The sequence below is a fragment of the Lithobates pipiens genome, unplaced genomic scaffold (genome assembly GCF_037356315.1).
Source record: "Lithobates pipiens isolate NorthernLeopardFrog02 unplaced genomic scaffold, aLitPip1_a1.2 Scaffold_16, whole genome shotgun sequence".
In the NCBI taxonomy this organism is placed as follows: domain Eukaryota; kingdom Metazoa; phylum Chordata; class Amphibia; order Anura; family Ranidae; genus Lithobates; species Lithobates pipiens.
The window spans coordinates 404,990,082-405,004,180 of record NW_027507748.1 but is presented as its reverse complement, the minus strand read 5'-3'; the positions used below and the strand labels follow the sequence as shown (position 1 = coordinate 405,004,180).

The 14,099-nt window shown below is 50.1% G+C and overlaps 1 protein-coding gene across 6 annotated transcripts in view; it reads right to left on the bottom strand.

Moving 5' to 3' along the window:
- The window catches only part of GTF2I (general transcription factor IIi), a 164,791-nt gene extending 154,842 nt beyond the window's left edge, over positions 1-9,949 (bottom strand). For 2 of the 6 annotated variants that reach the window (XM_077482377.1, XM_077482378.1), the window contains exons 1-2: positions 9,694-9,949; positions 6,997-7,094 (exon numbers count right to left, since the gene is read on the bottom strand). In XM_077482377.1, the coding sequence (XP_077338503.1) occupies positions 6,997-7,092 (96 nt within the window). In that variant the 5' untranslated portion in view covers positions 7,093-7,094; positions 9,694-9,949. Of the gene's footprint in view, positions 1-6,996; positions 7,095-9,693 lie in introns of those variants that run through there. The other 4 variants (XM_077482373.1, XM_077482376.1, XM_077482375.1 and 1 more) reach the window with 4 other exon arrangements.
- Positions 9,950-14,099: the final 4,150 nt, after the last annotated feature.

The following is a 14,099-nucleotide window of genomic DNA, read 5'->3' as shown; positions in this document are numbered from 1 at the left end:
CCAACATGTTTTTTTACGGTGGGGATGGTGTGTTCAGGGTGATGTGCAGTGCTAGTTTTCCACCATACATAGCATTTTGCTTTTACGACAAAAAATTACCAGCTACACTTACCGGTAACTGTGTTTCTAGGAAGTCTTCCAGGACGGCACCCTAAGAGATGACTGGTCCCACCTGACAGGAAACACAATCAACAAAGAGATTATAACCCCCGCCCCTCCCTGTGCTCCTCAGTTGAAAAAGTATTGACCCACACCAGTGCAACACCTTAATTCTCCATACAAAACCAACATATAAAAAGAGCGGGTGGGAAGTAGGCCTGCCGTCCTGGAAGACTTCCCAGAAACACTGTTACCGGTAAGTGTAACTGGTCATTTTCTCAAGTCGTCTTCCAGGACGGCAACCTGAGAGAAGAGCAAGTAGCTCAGGCCTACTTTAGGGTGGTACAAAAGCTTGTAGGACCTTCCTACCAAACATCAGAGGTGACAGCAACTCCACCCTGTAATGTCTCAGAAGGTGCTCTGGCTTGTCCATGTAGCCGATCTGAATATCTGCTCCACCGAAGTTCTGGCCCTTTCTGCCCAAGAGGTCACCAGAGACAGAGTGGAATGTCCCTTAAGGTTATGCGGGGCTGCCCTACCAGCCTGATCATAGGCTAAGGTAATAGTCTGCTTGATCCATCTTCTTTTGGATGCTTGCTGACCCTTGTTCTGGCCAGAATAACTAATAAGTGGCTGGACCTTCTAAACTCTTTTAATCTAAATAATCCAACAGACAATGTCTGACATCAAAACAATGAAAGGAAATTGCTTGTTCGGAGGATTGGAAAAAAAATTCAAAAAATAAATAAAAAAAATGAAGGAAGGACAATCTCTTGAGTTCTATGGAATCTTGAGGCTACCTTCAGGAGGTACAGGGGGTCCTGGCCTAAGTACAACCCTGTCGTCAAATAACAGAAAAAGGGCTCTTTTATTGACAGAGCCTGGATGTCTCCTATTCTCCTGCCAATTGTAACTGCCAGCGGGAAGGCTGTCTTTAAGGTAAGTAACTTAAGAGGAATAAGAGTTAACGGCTCAAACTATGCCCTGGTTAGGGCTTCCAAGACTAGGGGTAAGGTCCCAAGACAGAAACTTGCTCATCTGCACTGGGGACAGTCTATCACTGGCTGACAAGAAACTTTTAATCAGGGGGTCCAGAGCCAACCTCCTGTCCAAAAAAAAACTGGACAAGGATGCGACCTGAACCTTAACAGTCTTAGTCGCCAACCCCTGATCCACTCCATCCTAGAGGAAGTCCAGGATGGCAGGGATCTTGTTGGGAAGTCCCCTTTACCTTGCACCAGCGTGAGAAGACGCCCCAGACTGTGGCATACATACGCCTGGTAACAAGCTTCCTACTCAAAAGAAGGGTGTCAATTACTCTCTCAGAGCAACCCTTTTATCGCAGGCTCTCCCTTTCAAGAGCCACGCTATCAGCCTGAAGAAGCCAGGATCTGGGTGGCAGATGGTCCTGAAGGAGAAGGTCCTGTCGCTCCGGAAGGCGCTGAGGGGGAGCTACGGACCAATGGTCCCTGACGTTCTGGGTACCTCACTGTTCCCAGGGTCCTTCAGCTCTCAGCTGAGCTCTTCCCAAATCTGCCACCCCCCAGGAAGGGCAAGCCCTACTGGACCCAAAAGCTTCATAAGCCAGACCACAGCTTTGGGTCTTTTTATTAAAAAAAAAAAAAAAAAAAAAACAGTTTTGCTGTGGGGAAATACAAGAACTGAGGAGCACATGGAGGGGCGGGGGTTTTACCTCTTTGTTGATTGCGTTTCCTGTCAGGTGGGACCAGTCATCTCTCAGGGAGCCATCCTGGAAGACAGCTTGAGAAAGTTAAATTTTGGTCTCATCTGACCACAGCACCTTCTTCCACATGTTTGCTGTGTCCCCCATGTGGCTTCTTGCAAACTGCAAACAGGACTTCTTGTGGCTTTCAACAATGGCTTTATTCTTGCCACTCTTCCATAAAGACCAGATTTTTGGAGTGCACGACTAATAGTTGTCCTGTGGACAGATTCTCCCACCTGAGCTATGGGTCACTGCAGCTCCTCCAGAGTTACCATGGACCTCTTGGCTTCTTCTCGGATTAATGCTCTCCTTGCCCAGGCTGTCAGTTTTGGTGGACAGCCATGTCTCGGTTGGTTTGCAGTTGTGCCATATGCTTTCCATTTTCATATGATAGCTTGAACGGTGCTCCGCGAGATGTTCAAAGCTTGGGATTTTTTTTTTTTTTTTTTTTTTTATAACCCAACCCTGCTTTAAACTTGTCCACAACTTTATCCCTGACCTGTCTGGTGTGTTCCTTGGCCTTCATGATGCGGTTTGTTCACTAAGGTTCTCTAACAAACCTGAGGGCTTCACAAAACATTTACAGTTTGGTCCATATATATTTGGACACAGGCAGAATTTTAGTTTTTTTTCAGGTATTTACCAAAACATATTCAAGCTATAATTCTATAGTGGGCTACTCCTTTGTTATTTCTTCATCAATTAAGTAGGTAAAAGGTTTGGAGTTGATTCTAAGTGTGGTTTTTGCATTTGAATCTACTGCTGTGAACCTACATCATGCGTTCAAAGGAGCAGTCCATGCAAGTGAAACAGGCCATTGTAAGGCTTCAAAAAATAAAACAAATCCATCAGAGAGAGATAGCAGCAACATAAAGAGTGGTCAAATCAACAGTTTGATAGAGAGGAAAAAGGAATGCACTGGTGAGCTCAGCAACATTAAAAAGGCCTGGGCGTCCATGGAAGACAACACTGGTGGATGATTGCAGGATCCTTTCTATGGTAAAGAAAAGTCCATTAACAACATCTAGACAAGTGAAGGACACTCTCCAAGAGGTGGGCGTATCATTCACAAGGTCTACAATCAAGAGAAGACTTCACGAGGACAAATACAGAGGGTTCACCACAAGGTGCAAGCCATTCATAAGCCTGAAGAATAGAAAAGCCAGATTAGACTTTCCCAAAAAAACTATCTAATTAAGCCAGACCAGTTCTGGAAGAGCATTCTTTGGATGGAAATTAAATGAAATTAAGATTAATCTGTACCAGAAGGATGGGAAGAAAAATCATGGAGAAAGCTTGGAACAGCTCATGATCCAAAGCACACAACGTCATCTGTAAATCATGGTGGAGGCAGTGTGATGGCATGGGCATGAATGGCTTCCAATGGCACTGAGTCATTGGTGTTTATTGATGATGTGACAGAAGAAAGAAGCAGCCGGATGAATTGTGTAGTGATTAGAGATATACTGTAAGCCCAGATTCAGCCAAATGCTGCAAAGTTGATTGGACGGCGCTTCACAGTACAGATGCACAATGATCCAAAACACACTGCAAAAGCGACCCAGGAGCTTTTGAAAGAAAAGAAGTGGAATATTCTGCAATGGCCGAGTCAATCACCTGATCTCAACCCAATTGAGCATGCATTTCACTTGCTAAAGGCAAAACTAAAAAGGCAGAAAGACCCAGAAAGGACAGCTGAAGACAGCTGCAGTTGGAGCCTGACAAAGCATCAGAAAGGTGGAAACCCAGTCTTTGGTAATGTCATTGGGTTCCAGATTTCAGGCAGTCATTGCCAGTAAAGGATTCTCAACATGTATAAAAATGGTTGCCGTTCCTAAAATTTGTACTTGATATTTATGTTCAACCTCTTGAATTAAAGCTAAAAGTCTGCACTTCAAACTAATTTGGATTGTTTCAATATGATATTATCTTGAAAGTATGAAAATTGTGCCTGTGTCCAGCTATACAGTATTTCACAAAACTGAGTACACCCCTCATAGTTTTGTAAATATTTTATTATATCTTTTCCTCTGACAACACTGAAGAAAGTACACTTTGCTACAATGTAAAATGAGTGAGTGTACAGCTTGTATAACAGTGTAAATTTGGTCTCCCCTCAAAATAACTTGTGAAAATGTCCAAATTGGGCCCAAAGTGTCAATATTTTGTTTGGCAACCATTACTTTCCAGCATTGTCTTAACCCTCTTGGGCATGGCATTAACCAGAGCTTCACAGGTTGCCAATGGAGTCCTCTTCCACTCCTCCATGACAACATTATGGAGCTGGTGGAGGTTAGAGACCTTGCGCTCTTCCACCTTCCGTTTGAGGATGCCCCAGATGCTCAATAGGGTTTAGGTCTGGAGACATACTTGCCCAGTGCATCACCTTTACCCTCAGCTTCTTTAGCATGGCAGTGGTTGCGTTTGGGGCCGTTGTGTTGGAATACTGCCCTTTGGCCCAGTCTCCGAAAGGATGGGATCATGCTCTGCTTCAGTATGTCACAGTAAAGGTTGGCATTCATGGTTCACTCAATGAAATGTAGCTCCCCAGTGCAGGCACACTCGTGCAGCCCCACACCAAAACAGTCCCACCACCATGCTTGACTGCGGCAAGACACACTTGTCTTTGTACTCTTCACCTGGTTGCCGCCATACACACTTGACACCAAATACGTTTATTTTGGTCTCATCAGACCAAAGGACATGGTTCCAGTAATCCATGTCCTTAGTATGCTTTTCTTCAGCAAACTGTTTGAGGGGTTTCTCGTGCATCATCTTTAGAAAAGGCTTCATTCTGGGATGACAGCCATGCAGACCAATTTGATGCAGTGTGTGGCATATGGTCTGAGCACTGACAGGCTGACCCCCCACCTCTTCAATTTCTGCAGCAATGCTGGCAGCACTTATACGGCTATTTGCCAAAGACAACCTCTTGATACGACTGAGCACGTGCACTCAACTTCTTTGGTCAACCATTGAGAGGCTTGTTCTGAGTGGAACCTGTCCTGTTAAACCACTGCATGGCCTTGGCTACCGTGCTGCAACTCAGTTTCAGGGTCTTGGCAATCTTCTTATAGCCTAGGCCATATTTATGTAGAGCAACAATTCTTTTTTTTCAGATCCTCAGAGAGTTCTTTGCCATGAGGTGCCATGTTGAACTTCCAGTGACCAGTATGAGAGAGAGAGAGAGAGAGAGAGAGAGAGAGAGAGAGAGAGAGAGAGAGAGAGAGAGAGAGAGAGAGAGAGAGAGAGAGAGAGAGAGAGAGAGAGAGAGAGAGAGAGAGAGAGAGAGTGTGATAACACCAAATTTAACACACCTGCTCCCCATTCACACCTGAGACCTTGTAACACTAATGAGTCACATGACACCAGGGAGGGAAAAAGGCTAATTGGACCCAATGTGGACATTTTTTACTCAGGGGTGTACTCGCTTTTGTTGCCAGCAGTTTAGACATTAATGGCTGTGTGTTGAGTTATTTTGAGGGGACAGCAAATTTACACTGTTATACAAGCTGTACACTCACTACTTTACATTGCAGCAAAGCGTAATTTTTTCAGTGTTGTCACATGAAAAGATAGAATAAAATATTTACAAAAATGTGAGGGTGTACTCACTTTAGTGAGATGCTGTGTTTGATGTATGGGCTGTGATGGGCAGCAAAGGACTAGAAGCTCCTCCCACTGATGTTTCCTTGCTGACAGGTGGGGAAAAAGCTGGGTCACGTGACTGCTGTATATGCATTATGGAAAAAATAGTACTTAGATGTATTTTTTATTAAAATAAATACAGTGCCAACATCTATATACATAAAGAAAAGGGAAAGTGTAAATTAACCGCTTGCCGCCCACCGTCCATCATATGACGGCCAAGCAGCGTGGCTCTCGTTTTGGGAGGGCGTCATATGACGACCCTCCCTTTAAACAGGGAATGCACGCGCATCCCTCTTCTTTCGATGGCGGCATGTCACGGAGACACCGCTCACCACCAAGGGGGGTGAACAGCCACTGGTCATGGCTGTTTACCACGTGATCGGCTGTGATGATCTTTTTGGGTGCAATTTTTGATATATACATGCTATGTGTTAGAAATATCTTATAAATGGACAACTGTCGGCTGACATCCAACCCGCTTGATTCGAAAAAGCGTGACGGAGGAAAAACCTACTTTTCCATCCATCTGAGGATGGACTCTATGGTCCGTCCTCATCTGATCCCCCATAGGGGAGAGCGGCACTCTGACAGGTCCGTAGAGACAGACCTGTCATCTTCCTGCTCAGCAGGGATCGACGGAGCGATCCCCCGCTGAGCGGAGCGGGCTCCGTACACGGACATGTCCGTGTGAAGGAGCCCTTAGTGTCTCAAGAAATTAGAGACACCTGATGTGCTGAAGGCCTGATCAGATGTGATCAATTTTCAGTGATTGGCACCATAGTTTGTAGACTCTATAACTTTCACAAAGACCAAATAATATACACTAATTTGGGTTATTTTTTCCAAAGATATGTAGCAGTATAAATTTTGACCATAAATTTTGGCCAAAATGTATGAAGAAAAAATACTAATTAGCAAAATTTTATGACAAAGAAAATACTTTTTTTTTTTTCACAAAATTTAGTCTTTTTTTATTTATAGCACAAAAAAAAAAAAAAACACTAGTGATTAAATACCACCAAAAGAAAGCTCTATTTTCTGTGAAAAAAAGGACACAAGTTTCATATTGGTACAGTGTTGCATGACTGAGCAATTGTCATTCAAACTGTTAGCGCTGAAAACTGGTCTGGGCAGTAAGTGCACTGTATTGAAGTGCTTATAAAGTGCGTGTTTAGTATCACTTTAAAAACACTTTCCAACAATTTCTCTATTAAAAACTGCCTTGCAAGTCCTGCAACAAGCAAAAGGGACTTTAAACATATGATAGTGTAGGATCAATACTCGGGATGCACCGAATGGGTTTTTTGGTAAATAAATCTTCCTTGATGCGGAAACCGATCTTTTAGAAAGACTACATAATAAAGTAAAGAGTAAAAAATTATATTGTTTAGATGTGCCTAAAGTGCAGGTATGGCCATTTCTTATTGGCTGCATGGTGGAAGTTGCATACATCACTCAATAGCAACACTTATGGATACATACAGATATAGGCAAAATGTTTAAAAGTTGGCTTATTTTACCATTTGCTCCAGGGCAGACATTAAATCTTTTACGTCTCTTCCCACCAGGAATTCAGTAGTAGCCTTTGGTAAGACGGGAGATATTAAAACAGACATTTCTGTGAATAAAATGAAAACCACAAATTAAAAAGTGATAGCGTACAACTGTAATTTGCAAGAAATTATATTACTTGATGCTATGAACTTTTTCCTTTGGGACTGTTGCTTAAAGTTGTATGTCATGACAAGATATTTTCTCCTTTTTTATAGATTAGAACTCCTGTTTTTTTCCACTACAAATTTACCTAAAACAAAAAAAAAAAAAAAAAAAATCAGCACAAAGCCATTACTTATTTTCAGCGAGATGTGCCCTTGTGCTGCTGTCTTCCTTTAATCAAAATCTTCCCACTCTAGGGCCTCCCTCCCACAATCTTCCTGTGCTGCAGGGGTTAACAGAACTAAGGGAGCTGTCATTCATCAAGAGTGCCCAGCTATGCCCATCCTATTCCTTCTCCAGTAATAGAGTCCATTACTACAGCTTCTAGAAATAAAACATGACCTATGAATTGGGGGGGGGGGGGGGCGGACTCATCAATCATCCATCCTTACTCCATTCATAGAAGCTGTAGTATGGCTTCTATGAATGGAGTAACAGAGCAGAAAGAGCGGACATAGTTGGGCACCTCTTGATGACAGCCTGTCACAGTGAATCAGAAAAGGTAGATTTCAGCAAATGGAGGACAGAGCAGCATAAGGAAACATCTCAATAAAGGCAAGTAATGCCCCCTGTGCTGATGTTTTATTTTCGGTACACTTAGCCTTTAAAGGTTTATGAATAGATTTGTGTTTAGAAACAAATCAATTCAAAGTGATCTGGTGTAAAATTAGTACAGTGATGAGTCAACGTTGTCCTCCCTTCACCTGCTCATAATTATATGAAGAGCTTTGTTTACCTTCAGGCTGGGTTCACACAGGTATGACAAACACTCCGACATTGGGAGCTCATGTCGCATGACCTGTGAAAAATCAATGTTTCCCTATGGGAGCCGCCTTAACTGATTCGACACAAGTCGGTCCAACTTTGGAAATGCTCCCTGCTCTACTTTGGTCCTACTTCAGCCCATTTAATATCACTGAAGTCAGATCAAAGTCGGATCGCCATCTTAACTGACCCAACTTTGGCATGTGACTTGTGGTCTGATGATCTTGAAGGGGGAAATCCACAGTAAAAAAAAAAAAAACACAAAAAACGGCATGGGTTCCCCCCTCCAAGTGCATACCAGGCTCTTCAGTCTGGTATGGATTTTAAAAAGGGACCCCTATTCTGGTCCCCCCCCCCAAATCCCTACCAGACTCTTATCTGAGCACACAGCCCAGCATGTCAGGAAAGGGTGTGGTGATGAGCTAGCACCCCCCCCCCCCCAACGTCCTGAACCGTACCAGGCCGAATGCCCTCAACATGGTGGGTGGGTGCTTCGGGGTAAGGGCGGCCCTGCTCCCCCACCCAAAATCACCTTGTCCCCATGCTGATGAGGACAAGGGCTTCCCGACAACCCTGGCCGTTGGTTGTCAGGTCTGTGGGTAGAGGGCTTAACAAGGGGGCCCCCAGATTCTGCCCCCCCACCCCTTGTGAATGAGTATGGGGTACCCATTCACCAAAAAAAAAAAAAAGTCAAAAATAAAACAGTACACGTTTTTAAAGTAATTTATTAGGGATCTCCAGCATCTCTTCTGATCTGTTCTCCCCTCTCTGGCTCTTCTGTGTCCTCCGCTGGCATCTTCTGCCTCCGTTGGTCTCTCTCTCTCTGCTGGTAGGGCTGGGCAGGGGAGCATATGTCTCCCCCTGTGTTAATATTATAAGATGGGCTGGTGTCCTTGAGTGGAGATATTCACCATTTGAAGAAGTGTTTGTAAAGGCATAAGGTTCTTTTTTTTTTTTCTCTTAAAAAAAGGAGGAGTTGTAAAGGAAGAATTTTTTTATTTTTTTGTATCTTAATACATTCTATGCATTAAGATAAAAAAAAAGTCTTCTGTGTGCATCAGCCCCCCTCACACTTACCTGAGGTCCCTCTCTGTCCAGCGATGTCCACAGCCATCCTAGCTTCTACCCACTGATTGGCTGAGACACAGCAGAGGCACCATTGGCTTCCGCTGCTGTCAAAGTCAGCTAGTCAATCAAAGTTGATCCCCCCCCCCCTATAAAAAGGTAGCCAGTACTCCCCTGGACCTTCCTATCAGTTGTAGTGACTTTGGTGTAATAAAAAGGGAACAGCAGAACTTTCTACTAGGCTGGAGGTTGAGGTTTCCATCCATAGCATACCCAGAAACATGGGCCCTAACCCAGTACCACCCACAAGGGCCAACATGACCCAGTACCGCCCACAAGGGCCAACATGACCCAGTACTGTCCACAAGGGCCAACATGACCCAGTACCATCCACAAGGGCCAACATGACCCAGTACCGTCCACAAGGGCCAATAGCACACATCCAATCTAGGTTTCCTTCCATGGCTGACGCCCAGCTAATTGCCTAATCAAGCAGTCGCAGCGCTGAGCCAATTTCCCCGCCCCCGCGTATCAAAAGCGCCAATCAGGAGTCAGCTAAGTAGCACGCAACCCGAAGCACAGTTAGACCGACAAGCCATATGTGTATGATAAGCACCGGCTCCGCTCCAGGCATTCGCCCCACACACTCCCGCGGGCTCTACTTTACCTACCTCAAGCGCCGTGCAGTGCTTCCTATATCAGCAGAGCCCTTCCCGGAAAGCCAGCCTCAGGTGTACTGCGGCGCTGCCAGTCTACACACAGACTAATTTATTTCCCTTCATTATTTTTCCTCCCTCCGTGCTTACACTAAAGTCACAAAGCGGAGCGCATGCTCCTCCGCCGCGCCGCACTCTGGGAGTTGTGGTCCGACAACCGTACGACAGAGGAGCGTGATTACATGTTAAGGAACTACGTGTCCCGTCGTCCTCTACTACGGACGCTACGTACAGCTCAGTGGAACAAAGCTAATAGAACAGTGTTGTGCGGAGAATGGTTTTCCCGTCAAAATCTGTTCCCCCTGGCTCTCGGCTCAGATCGGAACTCCGCCTCTCCAGCCCTCTGCACTCCTCCTCCAATGCAAATCACACTTCTACCGAAGGAGTAATAATATTGTAATATATATATATATATATATATATATATATATATATATATATATATATATATATATATATATATATATATATATATATATATATATATGTATGTGGGTGTGGATAGACTAATAGTATTGTACGGGGGCGGGGGCGGGGGCGGGGACGGGGGACGCTAGAAGGATCATTAGCATTGGGAATTTGGGACAGAGGAGGAGGAGCCGCAGTGCAGAGGGCTGGACAGGCGGAGTTCCGATCTGAGCCTCGAGCCAGGGGAAACAGATTTTGCCTGGGAAACCATTCTCCGCACAACACCAGGGTCACCTCACATGTGTGGATTGTCGGTGTGAGGGGCATTGATCGGGATCATGGGGCGGGAGAAGAGTGAGAAACATTGCCGAGATGGGCCGAAAAATCCGGGAGTACCGGGCGCTGAAGAATCGACCGACAGAGTCCCAGCGATATGCGATGGACTATGAGGTGACTGTCACCCCCTCTCCTCGTGGTCCTGTCACCCCCTCTCCTCGTGGTCCTGTCACCCCCTCTGTCCTCTCCTATACAGGGCTGTATGGTGGTCCTGTCGCCCCCCCCCCTCTGCCCTCCCCTATACAGGGCTGTATGGTGGTCCTGTCGCCCCCCCCCCTCTGCCCTCCCCTATACAGGGCTGTATGGTGGTCCTGTCGCCCCCCCTCTGCCCTCCCCTATACAGGGCTGTATGGTGGTCCTGTCGCCCCCCCTCTGCCCTCCCCTATACAGGGCTGTATGGTGGTCCTGTCGCCCCCCCTCTGCCCTCCCCTATACAGGGCTGTATGGTGGTCCTGTCGCCCCCCTCTGCCCTCCCCTATACAGGGCTGTATGGTGGTCCTGTCGCCCCCCCTCTGCCCTCCCCTATACAGGGCTGTATGGTGGTCCTGTCGCCCCCCCTCTGCCCTCCCCTATACAGGGCTGTATGGTGGTCCTGTCGCCCCCCCCTCTGCCCTCCCCTATACAGGGCTGTATGGTGGTCCTGTCGCCCCCCCCTCTGCCCTCCCCTATACAGGGCTGTATGGTGGTCCTGTCGCCCCCCCCTCTGCCCTCCCCTATACAGGGCTGTATGGTGGTCCTGTCGCCCCCCCCTCTGCCCTCCCCTATACAGGGCTGTATGGTGGTCCTGTCGCCCCCCCCTCTGCCCTCCCCTATGCAGGGCTGTATGGTGGTCCTGTCGCCCCCCCCTCTGCCCTCCCCTATACAGGGCTGTATGGTGGTCCTGTCGCCCCCCCTCTGCCCTCCCCTATACAGGGCTGTATGGTGGTCCTGTCGCCCCCCCTCTGCCCTCCCCTATACAGGGCTGTATGGTGGTCCTGTCGCCCCCCCCTCTGCCCTCCCCTATACAGGGCTGTATGGTGGTCCTGTCGCCCCCCCTCTGCCCTCCCCTATACAGGGCTGTATGGTGGTCCTGTCGCCCCCCCTCTGCCCTCCCCTATACAGGGCTGTATGGTGGTCCTGTCGCCCCCCCTCTGCCCTCCCCTATACAGGGCTGTATGGTGGTCCTGTCGCCCCCCCCCTCTGCCCTCCCCTATGCAGGGCTGTATGGTGGTCCTGTCGCCCCCCCCTCTGCCCTCCCCTATACAGGGCTGTATGGTGGTCCTGTCGCCCCCCCTCTGCCCTCCCCTATACAGGGCTGTATGGTGGTCCTGTCGCCCCCCCTCTGCCCTCCCCTATACAGGGCTGTATGGTGGTCCTGTCGCCCCCCCCTCTGCCCTCCCCTATACAGGGCTGTATGGTGGTCCTGTCGCCCCCCTCTGCCCTCCCCTATACAGGGCTGTATGGTGGTCCTGTCGCCCCCCCTCTGCCCTCCCCTATACAGGGCTGTATGGTGGTCCTGTCGCCCCCCCTCTGCCCTCCCCTATACAGGGCTGTATGGTGGTCCTGTCGCCCCCCCTCTGCCCTCCCCTATACAGGGCTGTATGGTGGTCCTGTCGCCCCCCCCTCTGCCCTCCCCTATACAGGGCTGTATGGTGGTCCTGTCGCCCCCCTCTGCCCTCCCCTATACAGGGCTGTATGGTGGTCCTGTCGCCCCCCCCTGCACTCCCCCATAAAGGGCTGTAAGGTGGTCCTGTCGCCCCCCTCTGCCCTCCCCTATACAGGGCTGTATGGTGGTCCTGTCGCCCCCCTCTGCCCTCCCCTATACAGGGCTGTATGGTGGTCCTGTCGACCTCCCCTATACAGGGCTGTATGGTGGTCCTGTCGACCCCCCCCTCTGCCCTCCCCTATACAGGGCTGTATGGTGGTCCTGACGCCCCCCCCTCTGCCCTCCCCTATACAGGGCTGTATGGTGGTCCTGACGCCCCCCCCTCTGCCCTCCCCTATACAGGGCTGTATGGTGGTCCTGACGCCCCCCCCTCTGCCCTCCCCTATACAGGGCTGTATGGTGGTCCTGACGCCCCCCCCCCTCTGCCCTCCCCTATACAGGGCTGTATGGTGGTCCTGACGCCCCCCCCTCTGCCCTCCCCTATACAGGGCTGTATGGTGGTCCTGTCGCCCCCCCTCTGCCCTCCCCTATACAGGGCTGTATGGTGGTCCTGTCGCCCCCCCTCTGCCCTCCCCTATACAGGGCTGTATGGTGGTCCTGTCGCCCCCCCTCTGCCCTCCCCTATACAGGGCTGTATGGTGGTCCTGTCGCCCCCCCTCTGCCCTCCCCTATACAGGGCTGTATGGTGGTCCTGTCGCCCCCCCCCTCTGCCCTCCCCTATACAGGGCTGTATGGTGGTCCTGTCGCCCCCCCCCCCTCTGCCCTCCCCTATACAGGGCTGTATGGTGGTCCTGTCGCCCCCCCCTCTGCCCTCCCCTATACAGGGCTGTATGGTGGTCCTGTCGCCCCCCCCTCTGCCCTCCCCTATACAGGGCTGTATGGTGGTCTTGTCGCCCCCCTCTGCCCTCCCCTATACAGGGCTGTATGGTGCTCCTGTCGCCCCCCCTCTGCCCTCCCCTATACAGGGCTGTATGGTGCTCCTGTCGCCCCCCCCTCTGCCCTCCCCTATACAGGGCTGTATGGTGGTCCTGTCGCCGCCCCCCCCCCTCTGCCCTCCCCTATACAGGGCTGTATGGTGGTCCTGTCGCCCCCCCTCTGCCCTCCCCTATACAGGGCTGTATGGTGGTCCTGTCGCCCCCCCCCCCCTCTGCCCTCCCCTATACAGGGCTGTATGGTGGTCCTGTCGCCCCCCCCCTCTGCCCTCCCCTATGCAGGGCTGTATGGTGGTCCTGTCGCCCCCCCCCTCTGCCCTCCCCTATACAGGGCTGTATGGTGGTCCTGTCGCCCCCCCCTCTGCCCTCCCCTATACAGGGCTGTATGGTGGTCCTGTCGCCCCCCCTCTGCCCTCCCCTATACAGGGCTGTATGGTGGTCCTGTCGCCCCCCCCTCTGCCCTCCCCTATACAGGGCTGTATGGTGGTCCTGTCGCCCCCCTCTGCCCTCCCCTATACAGGGCTGTATGGTGGTCCTGTCGCCCCCCTCTGCCCTCCCCTATACAGGGCTGTATGGTGGTCCTGTCGCCCCCCCTCTGCCCTCCCCTATACAGGGCTGTATGGTGGTCCTGTCGCCCCCCTCTGCCCTCCCCTATACAGGGCTGTATGGTGGTCCTGTCGCCCCCCCTGCACTCCCCTATAAAGGGCTGTAAGGTGGTCCTGTCGCCCCCCTCTGCCCTCCCCTATACAGGGCTGTATGGTGGTCCTGTCGCCCCCCCTCTGCCTTCCCCTATACAGGGCTGTATGGTGGTCCTGTCGCCCCCCTCTGCCCTCCCCTATACAGGGCTGTATGGTGGTCCTGTCGACCTCCCCTATACAGGGCTGTATGGTGGTCCTGTCGACCCCCCCCCCTCTGCCCTCCCCTATACAGGGCTGTATGGTGGTCCTGACGCCCCCCCCTCTGCCCTCCCCTATACAGGGCTGTATGGTGGTCCTGACGCCCCCCCCCCCTCTGCCCTCCCCTATACAGGGCTGTATGGT